Raw genomic sequence first — 24,982 nt, 5'->3', positions numbered from 1 at the left:
CATTTGTGTCTGTTATTTACTGTACATAAACATTTATATTTCCTAATATTTTTCCCAAGGACAGCTGTTAATGCCACAGTATTAGAATATTAAATTACACACGACACGAGGATGCAATTATCAGTCTCTGTTGACTCAAGGCATTCAGATAGGAGGCTCTGAATATACGTGTGTGTGTGTGTGTGTGTGTGTGTGTGTGTGTGTGTGTGTGTGTGTGTGTGTGTGTGTGTGTGTGTGTGTGTGTGTGTGTGTGTGTGTGTGTGTGTGTGTGTGTGTGTGTCCCTTTGTGTGATGTAGCTTCCAATCATGCGGCTCAATGGGCTCATGACTCTGGGGAATAAGGCCCCGCCCCCTGCTGTACCCAGAAATGATGACTCATTAATGTAAAAATTACAGTTCACACTTCAGTAGAGGGCCTATGCATGCACGCACACACGCATGTGCGCGCGCACACACACACACACACACACACACACACACACACACACACACACACACACACACGTTTCCCATTTAGTTGACATTGTTAATTCAAAGCAAGAGTGATAAGTGCATGTGTGGGGGTAAGAGATCAGTTGCTCAAGGGCACGTTGGCAGCTCATGTAGTGTAGTAATGGAACCTGTGACCCTCTGGTTCCACAGCTGTCAGTTTGGTATTAAATCCTCCACCTGATGAATAACCACTTAAAGCTGCTATAAGCAATAATATGTCAAATTTTAATGACATTTATTTATATTTTTTTGCTATTCGGACTGCCAGCAATGAGTAAAACACTTTGTCATTGGTAAAAAAAAAAGAAAGAAAAAACGGTCAAAATGGCTAACCAATCAGGAAGTAGACAGGCGAATCGACCAATGACAAAGCTTCTAGGAAAACCTTTGAATGCAGATTGTGGCCCCTAGATGTGTCACAGAGACTACATTATTTTTGGGAGCGTTTTACCCATTGCTGGCTGTCAAAAAAAACAGCTTATAGCAGTTTTTAAACTGACTGGTGTTCCCCAGGGCTCTATACTTGGTCCCCTTTTTCCCTAGACCAGGGGTTCTCAACCCGTGGGTCGCGACCCCTCGGGGGGTCGCCAAATTATTTTAGGGGGTCCCCAAATTATTAAAAAAAAAAAAAAAAGATTTATTTTTAAATTTTATTTTCACTTTTTTTCAAAAATAGCAGACCTACAAGCTCGTAGCGCGCCACTCGGTGGCGCGCTATGAGCTTGTAGATCTGCTATTTTTCAATAGCTAAATTATAACAATGCTTAAAACACCAAAAGGGGTTCCCGCCCAAAATGGTATAAGGTTATTGTAGCAGTCAATTTATATTGGGGGTCGGGAGGGGGCGGGGCGGGGGTCCCGAGACATTGCCAAAGCATTTCCGGGGGTCCCCGGCCAAAAACGTTGAGAACCCCTGCCCTAGACAAACAAATGTCTTTGCCGAAAATATGTGGTTCAACTACTTTCAACCCGAGAGAGTGGCGACACGCTTTGATCTCGCCGCAAAGCAGGTGCCTATGGGCTATAGTTCCAAACATTGGAACTATCCCATTGAGATGGAATGAGCACTTCCGCATTCCATTGTTACAATGGGAGTCAACGCTCGTGTCGTCACTATGCCTGTGTATGCGTGTGCGTTCTTGTGATACTGTATGCTATGCTCTAGGTTTCTCTACATATTTCATAACAATAACCATGGTTTATTTACTGGAATAGCAGGGCTCCAAGATACACACACACGCGCACACAGTGAGACACCTGGGTGTTTTTGTGTGTTTAGATGCATGCATAATTGTCTGGTGTTTCCTGCTTCCCCAGCAGTTTTTCGTCCCACCTGCTCTCCTTAGATTTAGAACGACGGCTCTTTGGGATTTGTCCATCGGCGTGCGTGGGTCACATTCTGAGCTGCTTATATAGTGCTTTCAGATTCCACTGCCTGTATGGAAGTTTGATAGCGCAAAGAAGGAGTAGACATACAGTTGGGTGCCACCGATATTGTCCCTTATCATTTGACCCATTTAGGCCTGACCTCAAAATTTTAAAAAAATCCTTCTAAATCCTCCAGTTTTCTGAAATAAATATTTTCACGATTTTTCAAAAATAGCAGACCTACAAGCTCGTAGCGCGCCACTCGGTGGCGCGCTATGAGCTTGTAGATCTGCTATTTTTCAATAGCTAAATTATAACATAATTTTTAAAACACCAAAAGGGGTTCCCGCCCAAAATGGGTTAACTGTCCTTTTGCGCAGATCACACAAACCTCAGCAAAAAGAAAAGGACAATATCGATGGCCTCCAACTGTACTGTAGCAGGAGTCTGAGTGTTGGCCAGTTGGCCTATACTTTGTTATCATCATCATTTTTCGACCGCGGTCGAGATCATGGATTTCACAATGCCACGCCAGACTTCATTGCCACCCCCAGTTCCTGCTTACTGATGCATGTGTCCCTAGCGATGACATCAGGGAACGACAGTTTTCTACCTCTGGTCTGCTTTGAGGCAGGACTCCAGAGAAGAAGGGAAGATATAACCTCATTGTCAGCTCTGTAGCAGTGGCCGACAAACTGTGTTCTTCTGGATCGGACTAGTGAAGAAACACGGGGAAGGTTGCCGTATATTAGATCAGTCGATGGGTGGCTCTTCCAAGACAGATTCTGCGCTCTCATTAGAAGGCGGGTGTAAGTGCCATCCAAACGTTTCTCTAGGTCACTTCACACATCAACTTGCAATGACTTTGTTATAGCAAATTGCTCCACACAACAAACACAAGTACCAACAACAAAACAGGGGTTCCACTACTCCAGTGAACATTGTATGTGCAGATAGCTGCTCTCACTATCATTGTGGTAATACTATACTTATAAACAAAGTCCAAAACCAGACACGTTGATGTGACACGTTGTGACAGCTTGTAGATCAGCTTTTTCCCCCCGCAGCGTCAGCTGTTTTTTGGAGAAGAGTGAAAACAGGATGGGGTCAACTAAGGGTTTAAGTGGTAACTATAGTGAAAAGGAACGAAAAATATGGAATGAGAAATATGACGAGGATAAAGAGGATTAGGGAGAGCGTGTGATACAGAGAAACATTAATCCACAAACACAAGCACATACCAGAGCACAGTTGTCACCCAGCATGAGTTTATTGCACTGATGAGCTGTTATTGGACATACTGTATGAATATGATATCCTAAAAGGCGAGTTGTAGCACAATATAAGCTCTCTAAATAAATACATGTGCTCCCATTAACTGTTGTGGAATTTGACAAGGAGGAGCAGTGATTCAAGTCATTCTAACTCTTCTTGGGCAAGGCACCCCCCCCCCCCCCCCCCCCCATCATAATCATATTTGAACTGGGACACACCCTGACAAGCACTTTGACACTTATATTATATCTTCCACAGATATAAATATTGTGAAAATAGCTAAGCGTCGTCCTGCGTCCTCCCGGTGGGGTCTCCTCACTGGCAGTTGAGCCAGTGGGATACAACATGCAGCACAGAAATGTCTTTGACCTTTGCTCCCATGCTGTCACTATAGTACGGCTTGAGAGAGAGCATTTCGGCCTCTAGTGGCTCCAATTGGGGTGGTCTATCTTCAAAATTAACCATCTTTGCTCTTGCTTGTCCTCTCTCTCCCTCCACCGCCCCCCTTCCCCCCCAATGCGTTGCTGCGCCGTGTGGTCAGTCAGAGGTACTGCATGTGCAACCCGGACGTGGTTCAGCAGTTCCACAACCCGGACACCATCTTCATCCTGGCGTTCGCCATCATCCTCCTCAACACGGACATGTACAGCCCCAACATCAAGCCCGACCGCAAGATGATGCTGGAGGACTTCATACGCAACCTCCGAGGTATGTGCGCTCGCGCGAGTGTGTGTGTGTGTGTGCGCGTGCATGTGTGCCTACGTGTGTGTTACTGTAATTCCATTACCGGAAAGAGCATGTTTCACAAAAAAAACGCAGCGGAAAAAAAACAGCCGAGGTACAGCGATTTCGGTGAAAAAATAAACAGGAAGTGGATCAGGGTCTTATGTTGTGATGACGTCATGTTACGTTTCCTGTGGGACTGTGAAGTCTCTGTGTTTCTACAGTAGATGGTGCTGTTCACTGACATTATGAAACCACCCCCCACAAAAAGATGTTCTTCTTTTGAGTCTTAGGGCTCTATTTTCGTCCATGCTAAACCCCTTATCCCTAAAAACATTTTTGAATAGTTAAAATGGCCAATCTACAAGCTCGCACAAACGTGTCGATGTAGATCGGCTAGTTCTAGTTATTAGTTAGTTAGTCTAACTATTAAAAAATGTTTTTCAAAATAGTCCGATATAGTTGTATTGCACTTTCACTAGCAGCGAAAATTAAGTTAGACAGACTGCAAAGGGTCTATATGGAGGAGACCTCTCTGAAGTAGTCCTCCACTTCATTTTATTGTCCGTTTTCCTCTGCGTAAATGTCTTATGTATGTAAGCAACAGTTTGCATTGCGTGGCCTGTCCGTGCGAGATGGATGGCTTGGAACCGCAGCAGGTGCTTGTATTTGAAAGTGACGAGGGCATGCTGCCGTTCGACGTGCCGCTGGTGTGTTTGAGCAGCTCTTTCGCAAAGTTCGACACAAAACTTTTTTTCATCATCCGTCTTTGTGAAATGGTCCCAATCCGAGCTACAGTCTGTGCGTTTCATTCGCTATCTCTCTCACTTTCCAGTGTGGTAATGAGTGTTTATTATTATGCAAATGAACCAATGAGCCGATAAGAATATTCAGGCAATATTTAATAAACGGGTTAACCGAATAACCCTCTCTGAGGTGGATGCAGAACGACTTCAATAGCCTTCATCCTTACACTTCCCCACAAATCAATACTGGCATCCCATGCAAATGAGAATATGCCACTCCCTGTGTGTTTGCATTTCACCTCTCTCTCTCTCTCTCTCTCTCTCTCTCTCTCTCTCTCTCTCTCTCCAGAAATAGTTATACATCCATATTAGGAAAGGTTGGTATAAACGTTTGAAACAGTTGACCGCAATATTTATATCTATATATGTTTTGCATTAATTTGCTATAAGACCAAAAATGTGTTTTTCCCGCAAGGAGTACGCTGCACACATGACAGGCCATGTTGTGATGCAGTGTTGATTTCATTCACTAATACTATGACCATGACATGATCGTCGACTACCTTTTTTCACTGACGAATTTATGATGACTAAAACTAAGGCTAAATATATTGACAATTCTGTCAACAAATCAAAACTAGACTAAAACTAGACTAAAATGTTAGGGAGGGACTAGTGGACAAGAGATCCAGTATAAGTCATATTACACTTGGTGCATGCTGAAAATTGACGATCTACAGCAGGGGTTCTCAACCCGTGGGTCGCGACCCCTCGGGGGGTCGCCAAATTATTTTGGGGGGTCCCCAAATTATTATTATTATTATTATTTTTTTGTTTGCAACTGAATGGCTGGAAAATGGAAATGAAGAGTTTACATATAGTACACATAGTACATGCATACACCTTCCATAATGATTATATCTGGTTTCAGTATTTATTTATGGTGTATTGTCTATAATTATGGTTATTGAAGCAGTCAATTTATATTGGGGGTCGGGAGGGGGCGGGGAGGGGGTCCCGAGACATTGCCAAAGCATTTCCGGGGGTCCCCGGCCAAAAACGTTGAGAACCCCTGAACTACAGTACAAGCTCAGAGTCACAACTCATCGCAGCGCGACACGTTGTGAGCTTGCAGATCGGCTATTTTCAGCAAGCGTAAAATCAGTCATTACGATGGCATCAAGGCCCGCCAAAATGCATTTTAGTCGACTAAATCAACTGTAGATTTAGTCGACTAGAATCTTATGATATTTAGTCGACACTAAAACATTCCAGGTGACTAAAATGTGACTCAAACTAAATGAAAACTATTCAAGAGACCGTGACTTAAAACTAAAAAAATGTTTTCCTTGCAGGTGTGGACGACGGCGCCGACATCCCGCGGGACACGGTGGCGGGCATCTACGAGAGGATCCAGCTGCGGGAGCTCCGCTCCAACGAGGACCACGTCACCTACGTGTCCAAGGTGGAGCAGTCCATCGTAGGCATGAAGACGGTGAGAAGAAAATGTAGATTTTAGTTTTAGTCACAGTCTTTTTCTTTTGTATAGTTTTCATTTTGTTTTTAGTCACATTGTAGTCGCCCGGAATGTTTTAGTACTAGTCTGGTTTTAGTCGACTAAATGTGACTCTTTTTGATACAGAGACAGTCATGGCCGCAAGACTAACTGTTCATGGGCGCCCGCTGGCCAAGTGGTCCAGGCGCATGCCACATGTGGGCTTTGGCCTGACAGCGTGTCGCGTGTTCGAGTCCCGTTCATGACGACCTTTGCTGCGTGTCTCTCCCCTTCTCTCTCTCCCTCTTTCCTGTCTATCTTCACTTGATACTATCAAGTGAAGATAACTTGATACTTCTACCCCGGATTTGAATCCGCAAGTGGTGAATTTTTTTTACCGTAATCTAATAGAGCCTGCCTGCTTGCTCAGGGGATACATTTGTGTCATGTCCTTTGTCTAGGTGAGACGTGACCTTTGACATGATCTAAATATCTCAATAGAATACAGATTGGACCAAATTACATTTTATTCATTGGAAAAGGTTACATAGAGGCAGGCACGGATTTAACATGCAGCTCCACTGGACTGGAGGGGGCTGGAGGAAATTGTAAGGGGGCGACTTCAACAACAATGTTTGGACAGCCGGAAAAAAACAGCCGAAATGTATAGATTTGGATGATGAAATGGTGTTGGTTTGATGGTGCGACAGTTGTAGTTACTTAGTAGCGTAGTGTTTCAAATAGTTTTAAATACTGAAATTTAGGATTTTTGCATGCCATCATGTTTGGTGGGGCAGTCAGGGCATTTAGAGGGGCATTGCCCCTCCGTGCGCCCATACCTATATCCTTCCCGCCCTATAGTGGCGCAGTCGGTAGCGCTGTCACGTCACAGCTAGAAGGTCCCGGGTTCCATTCCCGCCAGGGACGCTGGCGGGGGCGCTGGGGGCGTGTTTTTTCCTCCGCATCATGAGCGCCCATACCCTAGTGGGGTTGGCGAAATGGCCTTTCTGTGTGGAGTTTGCATGTTCTCCCCATGTCTCCTAGGGTAGGTACCCTCATGTTCTCCCTGTGTCCCCTATGGTAGGTACCCTCATGTTCTCCCCATGTCCCCTAGGGTAGGTACCCTCATGTTCTCCCCGTGTCCCCTAGGGTAGGTACCCTCACAAAAAACATGCAGTAATCCTGGTCACTATACTGCATCCCCCTGGTTAGCTGGAGTGCATGATGGAGGGGAAAGGAACTGGTTGGAATAACGTGTTCTTTCCACGAGCTACGTCCAACCGGGGAAACTCCCCCCTGTCAGGAGATAAGAAGCGGTCCTGCTCACTCCTGATGCATTGAAGGAAGTATGAGATCAGTTCGGTGCTCTCCCCAGGTTGGCAGAGGGAGCGCAGCGTCCAGGATTACAGTTTAGGCAATTGGCACTGGGCCAAAAATGGGTTACAAAAATTGTGGGATAAAAATGTATTTAAAAAAATAAAGAAAAGGTTACATAGTGAAAATAAATGATGATAAATGCACTCACTTGTGTAAAGAGTGGCTCATTAAATCTCATAAGCTTCAATGGTACATTTGCATCTTTTGTTGCATTTCGTTCCGGCAAATCTGTATGGCTTGAGTAATAGACTTGAGAGGCCATCGACTTATTTGTGCTCGCCAACACTAGACAGGAAGAGAAAGCAATTTCTGCGTGCTTTGACTGAGAAGATGTCTGGTTTCTTCATCATCTATTATTCCCCCCAGACTGACATTGAAATCCAATCAACGTAGTCAGTGGCTTGCTTGCTTGCCGGCTTGCTTATTTATTTATTTATTTATTTATTTATTTCACTTTTGCTTGTGATTTTTTTTAGAGCGATCGGGATCAGCAGCCAAATACATGCACCCCTGCCCACTTCGACAGGCTGGAATGGCTTATGGTCGACGACAGAGTACAGCATCTTGCAATGGGTCTGGTCCACAAGATTCGATACACCACCAAGATACCCATGTACCTGTCTAGATACTTCCTTAATGTTAACGAAGTCCACACCCACAACACCAGAGGGAGTGCAACGAACCATGTACAACCCAGATTCGGCACAAACAAGGGACTAAATTATTTTCGCTCCTATGCCACCAAAATGTGGAACGCCCTACCAACTGTCATTAAGACATGCGAATCCCTTGACTCCTTCAAAACCGCTCTCAAAGGGCACCTACGGATGGCTGCAATTCGAAACTGGCCCCCGTAAAATCTGAATCCCCCCCCCGCCCCCCCCTTTTTTCCCCTCACTGTATATATTTCTTTTCCCTTTTTACCTCCTTTATGATGAATTCCTGTTCTGTCTATAGAAGTGTCTATTTGTACGTCTCTAAATGTTTTGATGATTTGAACATGGTGGACCCTATTGGAAACAAGTGTAATGCTTAATTGGGTCGTCCACTCACAGTTAACAGCCTTTGTATTGAGTTTGTGCTTGAAATGTACTGTAATTCTGCAAACTGTTAATAAATTCTTCAATCAATCAATCAATCAATGGATTTAGAAGCCATGTTTAGAATCAGCCTCAAGTCTTAAGGGGTTAAGTGTCTGTGAGAGATAAACGAGTGTCCGTGGAACGACACGGAGACGTCGCTGTCGCGCTGATGGATGGTTTTAGAGACGACCATCTGCACTGTCTGGGCGAAGAGACGCTCTGATAAGTGCTGTGTGTGCTATGTTTTCTATTATACAAAAAGAAAAGAAGAAAACAAATATTTCATGTAAAAGTCTGCTGTCTGTGGCTTAGAGAGTCTGCACCACTTTAACTCATTGGTTCTTCAAATGTTTTCCCCCCCCATAAATTAACACCCTACTTGGATCGCACAACACTGCAGCGTCGCACAAAAGCATCATAGGTAGCAGATCTACAAACTCAAAAAGCGGCACAAACCGAGCTTGTGGATCTGCTACTTTTGAATTTGAATCCTGAAAAGTAACAGTTTTTTTAATCATGAGGTTTCCACCGACAGAGATGATAATGTGATAACAAACTGTACTTATTTGGACTATAGCGACTGAACTGTAATAGCGGTGTTCCTCACAAGATGGCGCCACACGCCCATTGAGCTCTATCCTAATTCTCATCACCTTCTCAATTGCAACCGAGCACATTTATAACATTTATAAAGTAGCAATGGTTATAGCAAGGTCTTGCTATATAGTATGTTATAATTGTTATATTCATATTGGTGATTTGATTGTGTATAGCTTTTGTCCTGAAACACTTCTGTTCACAAGTCTGTGCAGCGTTTTAGTCTCGGATTGGGAAGGTCAAACGGAGACCATCCATCTTCTATATCCACCAACCGCTTATCCGGAATCGGGTCGCAGGGCAACGCCTCCAGCGGAGAGCTCCAGGCTTCCTTTTCATTAGCCACTTCATGCTGGGGAATCCTGAGGCGTTCCAAGGCCAGTGTGGAGATAATCCCCCCCATCTGGTCCTTGGTCTGCCAGTGGATCTCCACCTAGGGAGTCTCCACCTAGGGGGTCTCCACCTAGGGCGTCTCCATCTAGGGCGTCTCCACCTAGGGCGTCTCCACCTAGGGCGTCTTCACCTAGGGCAGGCCTGTCGAACTCAACTTGGGGTGAGGGCCGCATTGGTCAAAAGGTCACTTGACCAATGCGGATCGCCAGTTTGACACCCCTGACCTAGGGGGTCTCCACCTAGGGGGCCTCTTCCCAGGACCTCCCAAATAGGGAGACGTTCAGGAGGCATCCGTACTAGATGTCCGAACCACCTGAGCTGGCTCCTTTCCAAGTGAAGGAGCAGCGGCTCTACGCCGTACTATTATATAAGCACTATATAAATCCCAGATATTATTATCTCTAAGGAGAGGCCGGCCACCCGCATGAAAGAAATGTCATTCCAACTCATTCCAGCCGCTTGTATCCGCAACCTTATTCTTTCGGTCATGACCCACACTTCATGACGATAGGTTTAGAGTAGGGACGGAGATCACTCAGTACATCGAGAGATTTGCCTTCTCTCTTCTCGTCACAGCGGTGCGGTACAGCGACTGCAAACGTTTATTTTTTATTTTTCCCGGAGTAACATTACATTCTCTGTGCAAATGGTTCCCCATGATTCCTCTGTAGACACAGCCGTTAGGCTATTATCACATAATCATTATGAGCACTGACATTGTCCTGCAGAAGAGGGGACCCAGCTGCCAAATCACATCCCAGCCCGGCAGGGACGGCATTTTTGGCAAAGCAAGACGGAGCGGTTGTCTCCCTCAATCACTCGTCCAGACCTTACAGACACATCATGGGACGTTAAGTGAAATGATTTCCCCATTTCTTAAAACATCTGGAGCTCAGCTGTTGTTACTGCAGGGCAGTGGTGGGAAAAGTATGCACCGTTTATTTTACTTAGGCCTGACGTCGAAATAAAAAAAAATGTCTTCTAAATTCTGGCAGTTTTCTGAAATACCTATGTTTCTGTATCAGTGGTGCTCCAAGTCCATATTTCATGCCAAGGACCCCAAAAATGATATGTAATTGGCCACCAACTCCCATCTGAAAATATGTTATTCCAGGAACCCCTCAGAAGCAAAGATTTGAGTTAAAAACGTTCGCTCTGAAAGAATATATATTCAAAGATGTGTGCCGCATTTTCGCGATTTTTCAAAAATAGCAGACCTACAAGCTCGTAGCGTGGCACTCGGTGCCGCGCTATGAGCTTGTAGATCTGCTATTTCTCAATAGCTAAAGTATAACATAATGCTTGAAACACCAAAAGGGGTTCGATCCCGCCCAAAATGGGTTAAAGTACCAAAAGTAGAAAGTACAGTAGGGTACTCGTGCTGCAGAATGTCCCGTTTCAAAGGTTTTCGAATGTATAAAATGTATACAAATCTTTTGAAACTAGCAGATCTGCAAGCTCACAATGCGTCGTGACGCGACACATTTCAAATGGCCGAAATGTATATAGGGCTGAAATGGTTAATGTATGTTTTGTAATAATAATCGAAATCTACAAAGTGACTAGTAACTCAAGTTTTCAAATAATTGTAGTGGAGTAAAAATTGGCTATAATATTTGCCTCTGATAATGTAGTGGAGTAGAAGTACCGGTAAACGCATTGAAAATTGGACACTACTCCGGTAGTGTACTTCGGTATTTGTGCTCTGCGTCGATGGTCTCTGAGAAGAGGAATTGTTGTGATTGTTGCTAATTCAGCAACTTTGGGTTTGCTTTCTGTAAAGTTGCTTGTCAATTATTGGTGGTTGCGGGTTGTGTTTTTTTGGGCTTGTTTCCTAATGTTGTTTAAACCAGTGTTTCTCAAATCTTCATGTCAAGAACCCCCCAAATTCAATTGTATAAATGTATTTACCCTTCTAAAAATATTTTATGCCAGGGACCCCCATATACCAGATTTGTGTTGTTAAAATATTTAAAAAGATATTATTAATTATTATTATTATTTTTAAGCAGATCTATAAGCTCCAAGTTGTGAGCTTGTAGATCAGCTATTTTGGCATATAGTTTTAAACTGCTCATGTGGCCTATAGTCCAGTGTTGTTTTTGGCAGCAAATTTAGGTTTTAGTTATAGTCTTTTGAATATAATTCATTTAGTTTTAGTCAGATTTTAGTCACCTGGAATGATTTCTACAGTTACTAAATCTACAGTTGATTTAGTCGAGTAAATGTATTTTGGTGGGCCTTGATGACGTCGTAATGACTGATTTTACACTTGCTGAAAATAGCCGATATACTATAGATTGGCTATTTTCAACATGCAACAAATATTGTAAAATGACATAGGCCTACTACATTTTAGTCTAATTTTTATTTGTTGACGAAATTGTCAGTATATTTAGTCTTAGTTTTAGTCATCATAGCTTAGTTTTTATTTAGTTTCCATTTAGTTTTCGTCATTGGAAAAAGGTAGTCGACGAACATTTTTCGTCTTAGTTTAGCTATAGTATAGTCGCTTCTTTTGGGCTTGTTTTCATAGACCTGGTTGCTTATTTCTCTTGCACGATCTGGCAACACTGAGCAAGAGCAGAGGCGTTGTGGGGGCGAGCGCAGTTCAGGGCTGGTGATGTCTGTGCGTGTGTTTGTGACATTAGCCTAATGAGAGAGTGGAGCGCCATGCAGTAGTGCGCCTACAGGGATAAAGGACTAGTGGGCGATATGGGATCAAAACAGCAATATGGAGGTGAGAGGAGACCCCTTTGAGAAGAAAAACAAGAGCAGTTTCCAGCTTGAGGGAGGTGAACCGTTAATGATTTTCAGCAAGCAATTGACAGTGGGTGGAAAACGGTACTCAACCCCAGTACTTGTGTCAAAGTGCTGACATCAGGCGAGTGCTTAACTCAATAAGCGTCTATAGCTGCCCTTGCCAGCGATTCAGAGCGTTTTTCTAAACTCATAAAATTCTTTTATAGAATAGAATTATTTTCTCCACAAAAATCCACCCACGTTTGGTCTCAAAATACATAGTCACGATAATCCATTCAATAGTTATTGGCAGTTCGAAGTAATTAGTAATTAGTTTTCGCCAAAAAGCAACAGAAAGCAGAGAAAATCGTGTTGCAGTTTGACCACCAGGCAGTGCAAATATATACTCTTGTCACCTAGACACGGAGACTCCTGTAAAGCCATAATATGGCTCAAATGGTCAAACTGCAACACGATTTTCTCTGCTTTCTGTTGCTTTTTGGCGAAAACTAATTACTTCGAACTTCATATTCATATTATTATGTTTTCCTGAGGGGGACATGGGTTTATTATTCAAGGTCAAGGTCTTGTTTAAATGGAAGAAAAACAGTTGTATGTCACACACATGGGTAACAAATCTATGTGTGTGTGTGTGTGTGTGTGTGTGTGTGTGTGTGTGTGTGTGTGTGTGTGTGTGTGTGTGTGTGTGTGTGTGTGTGTGTGTGTGTGTGTGTGTGTGTGTGTGTGCGCGTGCTTGCGTGTCTGTATTTACTTCCAAGGATCAGACATCAATTACCCATCGACCCCAAATATGACATAACAAGCAACTGCCTTCATTAATTAACTATTTATCAATCCACTCCAATAACAAAATCAAGAGGCGTTATGGCATTCCCTTTACTGCAGTGGTTCTCATCATCAGCATCACAACAATTTTAACCACTTTATCCATTTATACGTTGTCACTTTGTGCCACACTATGAGCTTGTAGATCTGCTAGTTTTGAATAATCATGAACATGTGTGCAAATCTACAGTCTAAACAGTGTGATATCAATCATCAAAACATCTATACGTAATCTGCAAATTGAAACTATAATACACACTATAGGATGCCAGGTCTACAAATGAACCTGGCATCTGTCTACACAATGCTATGCTATATAAATTACATTTTAGCCGTTGCATAAGACAGCAAGACCGTCAACGCTAGGGCAAGTGCTACAGGCTAAGGTGTCTGTAGAGGTGATCGAGTCTTTAGTTTACGGCGGAAGGTTCCATAAGCCATATCATACATTTGTTAAGACTTGTTAAGATGAGTTTTAATGCGGTGGCATACATTTATTAAGTAGCCTACTTTTACTCTTAAGTACTGTGCTTAAGTACAATTTGGAGGTATTTTTTCTTTCTTCAGTATAACAATTTTCATCACTTTTACTTCTACCCCACTACATATCAGAGGAAATGATTGTACTTTTGCTCCACTACAATTATATGAAAACTTAACACCTCAAAAACTGTAAAGTTGAACATTCAGTGGTCTGGGTCTTTTCTGAATTATTAGGCTCAGAAAAGTGTTGTAATTGGCCTGTGGACACTAATCTGGCAAAATTACTCAACAGCGACACCCGCTGGCAAATTGGTCTAAAAAATGTTTTCATTGCAGCTGGAAAAACTTCAGAACACAGAGAGAAAAACCTGCCATCGCTCACTGGAGTGGAGTGTTCTGTTAATGCCTTTTTAATACACGTTTGAAGGGCCAAGACTTTTAACACATCACATTTAAGCCCTTTAAGCCCTCTATATATATTTCGGCATCGCAATGAATTGTGTAGATCGGATATTTTCAAAAGATGTTTTCGTTATACATTTTTAACTTTATTTGTGGTACTTTGAGTATATTTTGATGTCGCTTTTACTCAAGTATTATCTACTCTACTGTACATTGCAGTATTGATACTTCTACTTAAGTAAAACATGTGAGTACTTCTTCCATCACTGGTTTAATGACACCTTTTACTTTGCTGAGCGTACTTTCAGTCCTCTGGACTACAGTACATATGCCCTTGGTGGTGGCACAAAAACAATAACATTGGATGTCGTTATTCATTAGAGGATGATAACTTTGCCTTTAGTTGGAGATTTAAACCCGCAGAGACGTTAGTCACCCTTCTAGATGTCAAACTGTGGTTAAAGTGGTTGTGTTAAATTGTGCTTGTAAAGATTCTGAAGGCAGCAATGTGGTGGACAGTAACAACATAATTATTACTTGAAGTCGATTATCTTTGCTCATGAAGCTCTCAGAAGTTTCCCCTTCCATGACTTTTCCTAAATCAAGCCAAATTACCTTTTTTTTTTGTTACATAATACATAATACATTTATGTATTTGTTACATAAATGTACGTTATTTTTCGGCTAGATTGACCGCTCTCACCCTTTCCCCCTGCACGGGCAGAAGGTCTTCACACCTCCAGACCACCTGGAGACATGTCATTGTTCTAGTTAATGGAATCAATTTGCATTTCAGCTCAAAACCTGGCAAAAATAAAACAAATGTGATCTATAATCTTATAAGGGTGCAGTACTTAGTTCAGACTAGTCATTGGTCCGACAAAACGACAATCTACCTCAAACCCTAACAAAGCCTAACCATAACCGCAAGCACGGGAGCAGCGCATGTCCGACATGTGGGGACGCATGTCGGACTAACGCTCCTTCGGAATTACGTGCGGATCCCGGCCTGGGTGATCCCGGCCTGGGTGATCCCGGCCTGGGTGATCCCGGCCTGCATGCGTGTGGCTCAAAACGAAGCAACGCAATATCGGCCATTACCCAACGTTGAAGCATATGGGCTCTAATCATTGATTGCCTTTCAACAAAACCATATTTGCTAGACATAAGTATCACCAACATGTTACTGATTATGGCAAAAAAAATGAATCCCAGAGATTCGTTGAGAACTAGGAATGGGGGGAAACTTTGAATGTTCTGCACCGTGCCGACTCCCAACACACGCCCTGCCGTCGTGTGCTTGGAGTGAGAATGCTTTGCCATTGTGCCATTCCACATACTAAAAGTGACAGTGTTTGAAATAACCCCAACGCGGTCCGTGACATTTTGGAGCACTTTTTGTAGTTGCATAATCGTGCCACTGTACATTATGCAAACAGTTAATAAAGTATTCAATCAATCAATCAATCAATCAATCAATCAATCAATCAAGCTCCATCTCTCTCTCTCTCTCTCTCTCTCTCTCTCTCTCTCTCTCTCTCTCTCTCTCTCTCTCCAGGTGCTGTCAGTCCCTCACAGAAGACTAGTGTGCTGCAGTCGTCTGTTTGAAGTGACAGACGTCAACAAGGCCCAGAAACAGGCAGCCCACCAGAGAGAGGTCTTCCTGTTCAATGACCTCATCGTGGTAAGTTGTCCACCGTGGTATTTTGTGCCAGGGACCCCCAGAAGAGAGGATTTTACCTTTTTTTATTCAAAGATTTTCAAACCCAAGAGAAGAAAAAGATTAAAAAGAAATGTGATATTGCTTTAGATGTTTCTTTAAAAGATAGTAATTACTTAAGGGATGCGTCTAGAGAGCTCCACAACTACAGTAGCCTCGCAATGGCCAGACGCAAATCTGGCGGTGGCAAAAAAACCAAAAACATTCCTTCGACATATCCACGACAGTGTGATATGAGTCTGGCCAAGAACCTCTAAATTTGATGAAACGTTGATATTTGGAAGTACTACAAAAGGGTAAATTAAAATCTCTTTGCCTTTTGTGGTAGGAGTGAATGTCAGCAGTAACACGAGAACATTTGAAATTTGATTGAAAAACATTTACCTTATCTATAGACAATGAGTATTTAATAAAAAGAAGTGCAGATGGCTCACGTCTATTTGACTGTGAAATAATTCTCAAAAACCACTTTTGAATGAGCAGTAATTAAGTTAGATATGAAGGATATGTAGCAGCCCAATCAATATTGCAGTAAAAACGCTAATAAGGTTATTTTTCATTTGCCGGAAATAGTCATTCATTTGGTCCAATCTCGTGTAAAATGGGGGAGTTAAAGATTTTAATGATGGTTCAAATGAATGCACTCATTTTGGAGCCCCTAAGAGGTTATCTTCTAGTATTAAATTGAAACCCAGACGTTTTTATTTCCAGGGAGAGAAAAAAAGTCTGGGGCCGAGTCCACTTCAATTCGGCATACAGTAGTGCAAACGTCGGTCTCTCTCTGTTGATTTCTGATCGTCTGCACCTTTGTTAAATTGACGCAGACACGCACACACGTACACACACACACACACACACACACACACACACACACACACACACACACACACACACACACACACACACACACTCCTCTCTCTCTCTGTCGCTTTAATTAATTAGTCAAATGTCCTGCAGCTGTGTCTAGGTGAGTCCCAATCTAGTATTAAACTACTCTCAAATCTCATGAATAATTAATCCCACATAAGGTCTCTCTCGAACAAAACGAAGCAAGGGGAAATAAATATCATTATGTGTGCGTTTTTAGACCTGAGGCCGAGGCTTCTAAATCCTATAAATTTAAAAACAATAAAAACAAACAAAAAACCTGTTTCTATGTCAGTGGTGCTCAACCTTTTTCATGTCAAGGACCCCCAGAATTATCTGGGTTAAAGATTTGCACCACATTTTCACGAATTTTCAAAAATAGCAGATCTCCAAGCTAAAGCAAGGTAAATGTTTTTCAATCCTGTTAAAATAAAATAACAATTGCAAACAAGACATTAGCTATTATTTTCCAAATGTTCTCGTGTTACTTCTGACATTCACTCCGTGTTTGCGGTTGAGAAATGACAGAGTTACCATGTGGCGGTCCCTCTACTGTACCCTCTACTGTACTGTACTGTACTGTCACTGTAATGTACTGGCACCCCCGAAAGCATCATATATACAGTTAATACGTGCGTGTGTGTTTGTGTGTGCGTTAGGTTGCGCACAGATGGTGAAAAACAACCATGCTGTTTTCGTGCTCATACCCAGACACCCAGACACCCAGCCACCCACCCACACACATAGCTCCGTAAGGGAGTGGTTGCACCACTCAAAAACCACACAAAATCACAAAAAGTTGAAATATGGAGAAAAGAGGTTTCTGCCCAAAATAATATATTTCGGCAACATATTTAATATATGAAGCAACATAGGGTTTTCAGAGAACTGTTCTCAGGTCTTAATGGAATTGCAATAGTAGGTATAGGTCAAAAGGCTTATTTGGAAGTAAAAGGGGAAGACAAATGTATCTTTTAACACAACCGTGGAATTGTTCTTCTGACACTAAGAGTATTGTTCTGCTCAGCAACATTGCTCTGATTCCTGCTGGAAATGCAGGGTAAAAATGCTCTTTGAACATTTTTATAGTAGGTAATAATATAATATATGTATGTATAATAATGTATGGGCCATGAGGACTTTTCCTTTGCAGGTTATATAGCCCGCTGGCTTTACTGCATAGCTTTTCTGTACTTTTGAAAGTGCCTTTGTGATGTATTGGTTTAATATGTCTGCCTACTAAAAATGTATAGTGCTGTGCAAAGCACAGTCTCCTTCTCAAAGGTATAGTTATTTTAAGGGCATATTCAGATCGCTGCAAGCTCACAACGCGGCGCGGCAACGCGGCGCGGCAACGTGACACACCGTCGCACAAAACTGATGATGAATTATAAACATTATGAAATGGTCTTTATGCCATGTTTTGAAGGTCATGGTCCGTATGAATATTATTTCTTTGATCGGCTCCGGATGCTTTTCTCATGCTCAAGCAGTATTTATTTGAGGGGTGTCCGGGTGGCACTGAGGTAAAGTTAAAGGAGCATTCAGTGATTTGGATTATTTGGAAAACCACCCCAGTCCGCCCCGGTAACAAGATATGCACATGCACGCACTACAGTGGGGGGACACGCGACAGGCCAACAGCACACACACAAAGGCCCATCCCCGCTCGATTATGATTGGCGGAAGGCCCCTCTCTATCCTGATTAGATGAAGGCTGGGCCACCTAGCCAAAAACGAAACCTACTGTTTTTTGACCCCCAGGGGTTAACTGGGGACAGGGAGGAACTCCTTATATGGTCAGCACAGTGAGCATTCTCTATAGTAGGGAGGATTATCACAACAAAACAAAAAAAGAAGTGATTTGAATTAAGTGAAATCACTGAATATACCTTTAATGCCCACCACCATGCAGACTGGTGTTAAAACAGGCAGCAAGGAAGCTCTGCTGGATTTGAGCCCAAAAACGGAAATCGTCATCAGCATAGATGATCATCTAATTAACTCATTCACCCATAGGGGTCACATTGACAGTGACTATATGGGAAAATTGGCATAACAACTAAAATTGGAATACAATAAATATTGGGAACAATATGACTTGAGGTTATTCTATTCTAAGATGGCATCATAGTCCCATACCAAGAAGGTCAGTGTATAAATCTTATCTAGTTTTACAAATAACTTGGAGGGCAAAACAAAGAAGGAAGACATGATTATTTGATCTTTTCCACAATGTGATCTCTATCAGATCTTGAAGCTGTGTCCAAAGAAGAAGAGTTCTGCAGCCTACACCTTCTGCAAAGCCATGGGTCTGCTGGGAATGCAGTATCACCTGTTTGAGAATGAGTGTAAGTCACCACAGCATGACTGTAAAATGTCCTATAAATCAGGGGTTCTCAACCCGTGGGTCGCGACCCCTCGGGGGTTTTTTTTTTTTCACGGTTTTTCAAAAATAGCAGACCTACAAGCTCGTAGCGCGCCACTCGGTGGCGCGCTATGAGCTTGTAGATCTGCTATTTTTAAATAGCTAAATTATAACAATGCTTAAAACACCAAAAGGGGTTCCCGCCCAAAATGGTTTAAGGTTATTGTAGCAGTCAATTTATATTGGGGGTCGGGAGGGGGCGGGGCGGGGGTCCTGAGACGTTGCCAAAGCATTTCCGGGGGTCCCCGGCCAAAAACGTTGAGAACCCCTGCTATAAATACTGGTATTTTGGTTCTGCGCTTTTTTTTGGGTTCTTTAGTCTTTTTCTTGTGTTTTTTTTTGGTAAATGGCAGATGTACAAGCTTGCGAGAGCTTGTATAGGTTTAGTGCTCATGTGGCCTACAGTTGCTTATTATGGGCTTGTTTTCATAGACCTGGCTTGGTATTACATTCCACCACTGTGTTTGTGTGAATTACAGTCACTCGATGCATAGACGGTCAAAGTGGAAACATTTGCTGCAAGCTATTTGTCTTCTGAAATGTATAATGTATACGATAAGAGTCTGCAAGAAAATATACTTACAATGGACCTTGGGGATAGGTCTCTCACTCTGTTCTGGATACTAAGTAAGTAACAAAATTGTTTAAACCAGTGGTCATCTCGTAGATGTATTTATCGATTCTGACATTTTCAATCTATGAGAGCCTGTATGGTTTCATGCCCCATGGTGAGGAGCCTGACATCCCCTGCCTCCGTAGAACATGTACAAATTCAAAATCTAAGGTGCTTACCCTGCTGCCCCACCTGTCTGGTTTATCTATGTGTTTATAACCCGTACAGTTGGGTGCCACCGATATTGTCCCTTATCATTTGACCCATTTAGGCCTGACCTCAAAATTTAAAAAAATCCTTCTAAATCCTAAAATCCTAAAGATTTTTCAAAAAATAGCAGATCTACAAGCTCATAGCGCGCCACCGAGTGGCGCGCTATGAGCTTGTAGGTCTGCTATTTTTCAATAGCTAAATTATAACAATGTTTAAAACGCCAAAAGGGGTTCCCGCCCAAAATGGGTTAATTGTCCTTTTGCGCAGATCACGCAAACCTCAGCAAAAATAAAGGACAATATCGATGGCCTCCAACTGTAGGTCCGTAGTTTTCAATACAATTGTTTTTAAACCATTCTGCCTCGAAATCTTTCATCCATCTTGGATTTTTCCTCGATTGCAACTGTGCAACAGCGCCCCTGGCGGTCAGGGTTGCGCAGCCAGTTGCACTCATTTGGGGAGACAAGGACGGATCCAAGATGGCGAGACGTAGTGGATTAAAACACTTTTTTTATTGAAAACTACGGATCTCCAGGGTTATAAGCGCATTGTGCAGATAAACCGGACAGGTGGTAAGCACCTTATATTTTGCATTTGTACATGTTCAGAGTAGCTACAGAGGCAGGGGATTTCAGGCTCCTCACCATGGGGTATGAGACCTTAGACTGCATAGATTGAAAATGTCAGAATCTACTGTACAAGAGTCTAAATCTTAGGCTAGTCTTCTCAAATGTTTTCTTGTGCCCCGACCCCTCCAACCCATCTGAACATTTTGTAGCAGGGACCCCCCAGAAGAGAAGATTTGTATAAAAATAATTGGTAAAAAAAAAAAAATAGCAGATGTACAAGCTCGCAACGCTATTGCTATTTTAAGAGTTTTCTGAAAAACGTATCTGAAACGTATCTTCCTGGTTTTAATGGGTTAAATGTACAGTAGTACCGTCTGAGACAGGGATTTATACTTATAGATCCACAATAGAAAAAGGATTCCATCCAAAGTCATTCCCGAATTTAAAGCAGGTTCCCATCCGCTCTAATCTCTCCTTGTATACCAGAACAAGCCATTATATAATAAATGATACGAAGCTGACCTGCCATAATGTGCTCTGTTCCCTAAGCCGTTTCTGGCCGTTGCTGTTAAATGATAAATACAGTTGGGTGCCACCGATATTGTCCCTTATCATTTGACCCATTTAGGCCTGACCTCAACATTTTTAAAAATCCTTCTAAATCCTCCAGTTTTCACGATTTTTCAAAAATAGCAGACCTACAAGCTCGTAGCGCGCCACTCGGTGGCGCGCTATGAGCTTGTAGATCTGCTATTTTTCAATAGCTAAATTATAACATAATGTTTAAAACACCAAAAGGGGTTCCCGCCCAAAATGGGTTAACTGTCCTTTTGCGCAGATCACACAAACCTCAGCAAAAAGAAAAGGACAATATCGATGGCCTCCAACTGTACAGCCCCAATAGCACCCGTTCCTTCTTGTAGCCAAAGGCCAAGGGTCTTCAATGTTTTTCAGACCAAGGAATGATGAATGAATCAGTGACCCCCACTACATGTTGTATAAAATTGTGTTGCAGATTTAACTTTTTAACTTTTTCATAGATTTCATAGATTTCATAGATAGCCCCCCCCAGGTTAGCAGAGGAAGTGTAGCGCCCAGGATTACATTACATAATTGACACTGGGTGAAAAAATGGGTTGCAAAATTGTGAAAAAAAAGAATGAAGAAATATCTGTAATGGAGATACAAGGACAGCGACAATTATGCTCTCATGGACATTTTAGTGTTTAATGTCTGAATCAAACCTTTCAAGGTTTTTAGTAGCTAGTTCTCCATTCTTCTTCTTACCCACTCTCTCTCTCGCTCTCTCTCTCTCTCTCTCTCTCTCTCTCTCTCTCTCTCTCTCTCTCTCTCTCTCCTTCAGACTACCCCCATGGCATCTCCATTCTGTCACCGTTCGGCTCCGACAAGAAGCAGGTGCTGAACTTCTGCGCCCAGAGCGCTGAGGAGCTGCTCAAGTTCATCGAGGACCTGAAGGAGTCCATCGCTGAGGTGTCGGAGATGGAGCAGATACGCATCGAGTGTGAGTGCCTCTCTTTGTGTGTGTGTGTGTGTGTGTGTGTGTGTGTGTGTGTGTGTGTGTGTGTGTGTGTGTGTGTGTGTGTGTGTGTGTGTGTGTGTGTGTGTGTGTGATGTGTTTTTTTATTATAATTTTTTTTACATATGGTATACATAACATAACCATAACCACCATCATCATTTCCTGACATCAAAACCGATACGCTGTCAACTCGATTATTGATGCTCCAAATACCGTAACTACTAACATCAAACACTGAGCAAGTGAGCAGATAACTGATCTAAATACTGATTCTCATCAGCTCAGGGAGTGTGTGCGTCAGTGCGTGCGTGCGTGCGTGCGTGCGTGCGTCAGTGCGTGCGTGCGTGCGTGCGTGCGTGCGTGCGTGCGTGTGTGCGTGCGTGCGTGCGTCTCTGTCGGGTGGAGAACCTCCTATGTCCAAAACTGTTATTTTTCAGGATTCAGCAGATCCACAAGCTCAAAACACTTTGCGCCACATTTCGAGCTTGTGGATTTCTGCTACTTTCGGTGCTCCTGTGTGACGCTGTAGTGTATCGTATGATTTCCGTACATGGACAAACGTGTCCATGACAAGGATTGTCTGTATCCGTGGCAATACTGTATGAATTAATAAGTGTCGGGATGACACATTACATTCTAGTCATTAATTAGCCTACCACGCACCTGTTTGTGTTTGTAGCCTAGTGCTGCTGGGTATTGGGCACATACATACATATGTGTTATTATTGTCGCTGCTGCTTAATGTCAACTATGGAAATCAGTGCGACTGCTTGCTATTTGATAGTGAGAGAGAGAGAGAGTCTCCAGATGACAGTAAAAGGCCAACTTAAACTTTTAATACCTAAAGTAATTATCCTAATACCTACAAATAATAAATTAAATAAAAAATTACCATTACCATCAAAAGTAATCAACAAACTATACTATAAAATCAAACATTGGTGAAATTGTCAAATATGTAAGAAATGGGCAAAACAACTGATCTACAAGCGCATGTTATTTACTGTACATCATAACAAATAGCCTATGGTATAATAGTTGGCCAGATATCCTATTAGCATGCCTTCCCCATTCTCTGCCTATGGTTTCTGGTAATATTATTGACCACTTATTTTGACATTTGAGAAAATGTCCACCACAAGATGGCATGGTGGACTGGTGACGCCTGGGTCCCTGCACACTGCACACTGCTGGGTCTTTCTTTTTCTGTTTTTTATGCGTCCAGCCTGCAAGGACCTTTAGAATAATTATGGAGATAAGAGGTTTCTTCCTGACAACAGCGATATTATGGATGTGCGTGCACCAGAGCATGCACGTGGGCACATTGGCGTGCGTGCGTGCGTGCGTGCGTGCGTGCGTGCGTGCGTGCGTGCGTGCGTGCGTGCGTGCGTGCGTGCGTGCGTGCGTGCGTGCGTGCGTGCATCAAAGCATGCGCCTAGGAGGCATCTGCCGTGCTTATCAGTGTAATCCAGGTTGCATTAACCTCCATGGTTCCTATAACGTCATATCTCCTAAACTCTCCAACAGGGGACAGGGGGAGAAGTTCCCTGCACCACAGCAGAGATTTAACGGTTCAACAGACAGACAAGGAGAGAAAAGCTCCTTTGAGGTTCTACAGAGGCCAAGATAGTAAATAGCTGGGTGGGAAAGTCTAGTTTTTACCTTTTCGGAGGATCAAATTGGGTGCGTGTCTTTCTTACTTTCTTACAGTGACGCGCGTGTGCGTGCATGTGCTTGTGTGTGTGCGTGTGCGCGCACGAGTGTGCTTGCAGACTAGAGTATTCCGTGTTCGGTTCGTCATGTCTACCATGTGAACTTTAAGAGTATATTGCTCCTGTACCACAGCTTCTCCCAGTGCACCTTCAAAAGGTGGTTAAGGCCATTATCACCACCTCATTAGGTTTCACACCAGGCCAGTGGTCTCTGGGGCCCCCTGGGAGCTTTACAACTATATGTCTAGGGGCCCTCAAATTAGTTTGAGTCATATTTTAGTAATCTGAAATGTTTTACCTGTAGTCTTATTTTAGTTGACTAATTATCACAAGATTTTAGTCGACTAAATCTACAGTTGATTTAGTCGACTTGGGCTTCGTACACACCTGTCGGACACATTGATCTGTCCGACCGACCACTGATTACATTTTTATGATTTGATGCCTCCATGTCCCACAATGCTTTGCGCGATTTGGGCGGTGCTACTATACGCGGAAATAGATGCACATATGTTCAGTGTAGTTTTCTTGACTGCAGCAGCAGCTAGCGGTAGTTTGTCGAGGCCGTTTTTCACACTCAAAGTTCACTTAGAAGGTCCGGATCAAGGACCAAGGACCAAATATTTGCATTTTGATTTTGGTCCGTTTGGTGTTCACACTGGACTTTGTAAAGCGTACCAAATATGTAAACAAATGACACGTGGACATGTTAAGCGAACCAAATAGTGAAAAAAAGAAAAGGTCATTTTACGACGGAGGGAAAAATAACATGAGGGGGTGCGGGAAATCACTGTCTACAATTTTTGGGCGCAACCTTCAGTCACACAGAGAGAAGAGAACAGCAACATGAATCATGATTGCAGCAACAACTTGAAATTGCATTAATTCTTAATAATTATTTTATTAGCCAAATAAGACAACAGATGAACAGAGGAGCAGGTGTTTGAACAATAATGTGCTTGCTGCTGGTGCATACAATTCACCGGAGACGTATAGCCTACAACAAAGTATCCCCGAATCCCGATAAAAAGGACTTTTCTTCTATGTGTGCACCTTAACCTGATTCGATATAGGCCTATGTTATTTCTGCGCATCAAATCGACGGGCATTTCCATGTCATCTTATGGTTTAAACTTGAAGCCGTACTGGTCAGTTTAGCTTCAAGTCAGAACAGCTCCGCTGCAGTTGACCTATATCACGTCTTTTGCTATAGTGATGTAATCAATTAATCATTTAGGACCACCTGTGTAGCTTATTTAACATTTGCTCCATTGGCTCTTTATGCGTGCGGCCGTGCGC

General features: G+C 42.8%; 1 protein-coding gene across 1 annotated transcript in view; it reads left to right on the top strand.

Moving 5' to 3' along the window:
* The window catches only part of iqsec3a (IQ motif and Sec7 domain ArfGEF 3a), a gene marked incomplete at its 5' end in the record, with an annotated part of 168,010 nt that overhangs the window by 124,290 nt on the left and 18,738 nt on the right, over nt 1-24,982 (top strand). Inside the window, 5 exons of the mRNA XM_079494199.1 lie at nt 3,677-3,843; nt 5,960-6,099; nt 15,580-15,705; nt 18,860-18,959; nt 21,795-21,953. Of these exons, the coding sequence (XP_079350325.1) occupies nt 3,677-3,843; nt 5,960-6,099; nt 15,580-15,705; nt 18,860-18,959; nt 21,795-21,953 (692 nt within the window). The remainder of the gene's footprint in view (nt 1-3,676; nt 3,844-5,959; nt 6,100-15,579; nt 15,706-18,859; nt 18,960-21,794; nt 21,954-24,982) is intronic.

The sequence above is a fragment of the Electrona antarctica genome (assembly GCF_951216825.1).
Source record: "Electrona antarctica genome assembly, chromosome: 23".
In the NCBI taxonomy this organism is placed as follows: Eukaryota; Metazoa; Chordata; class Actinopteri; order Myctophiformes; family Myctophidae; genus Electrona; species Electrona antarctica.
This window is presented reverse-complemented; position numbering and strand designations above follow the sequence as displayed.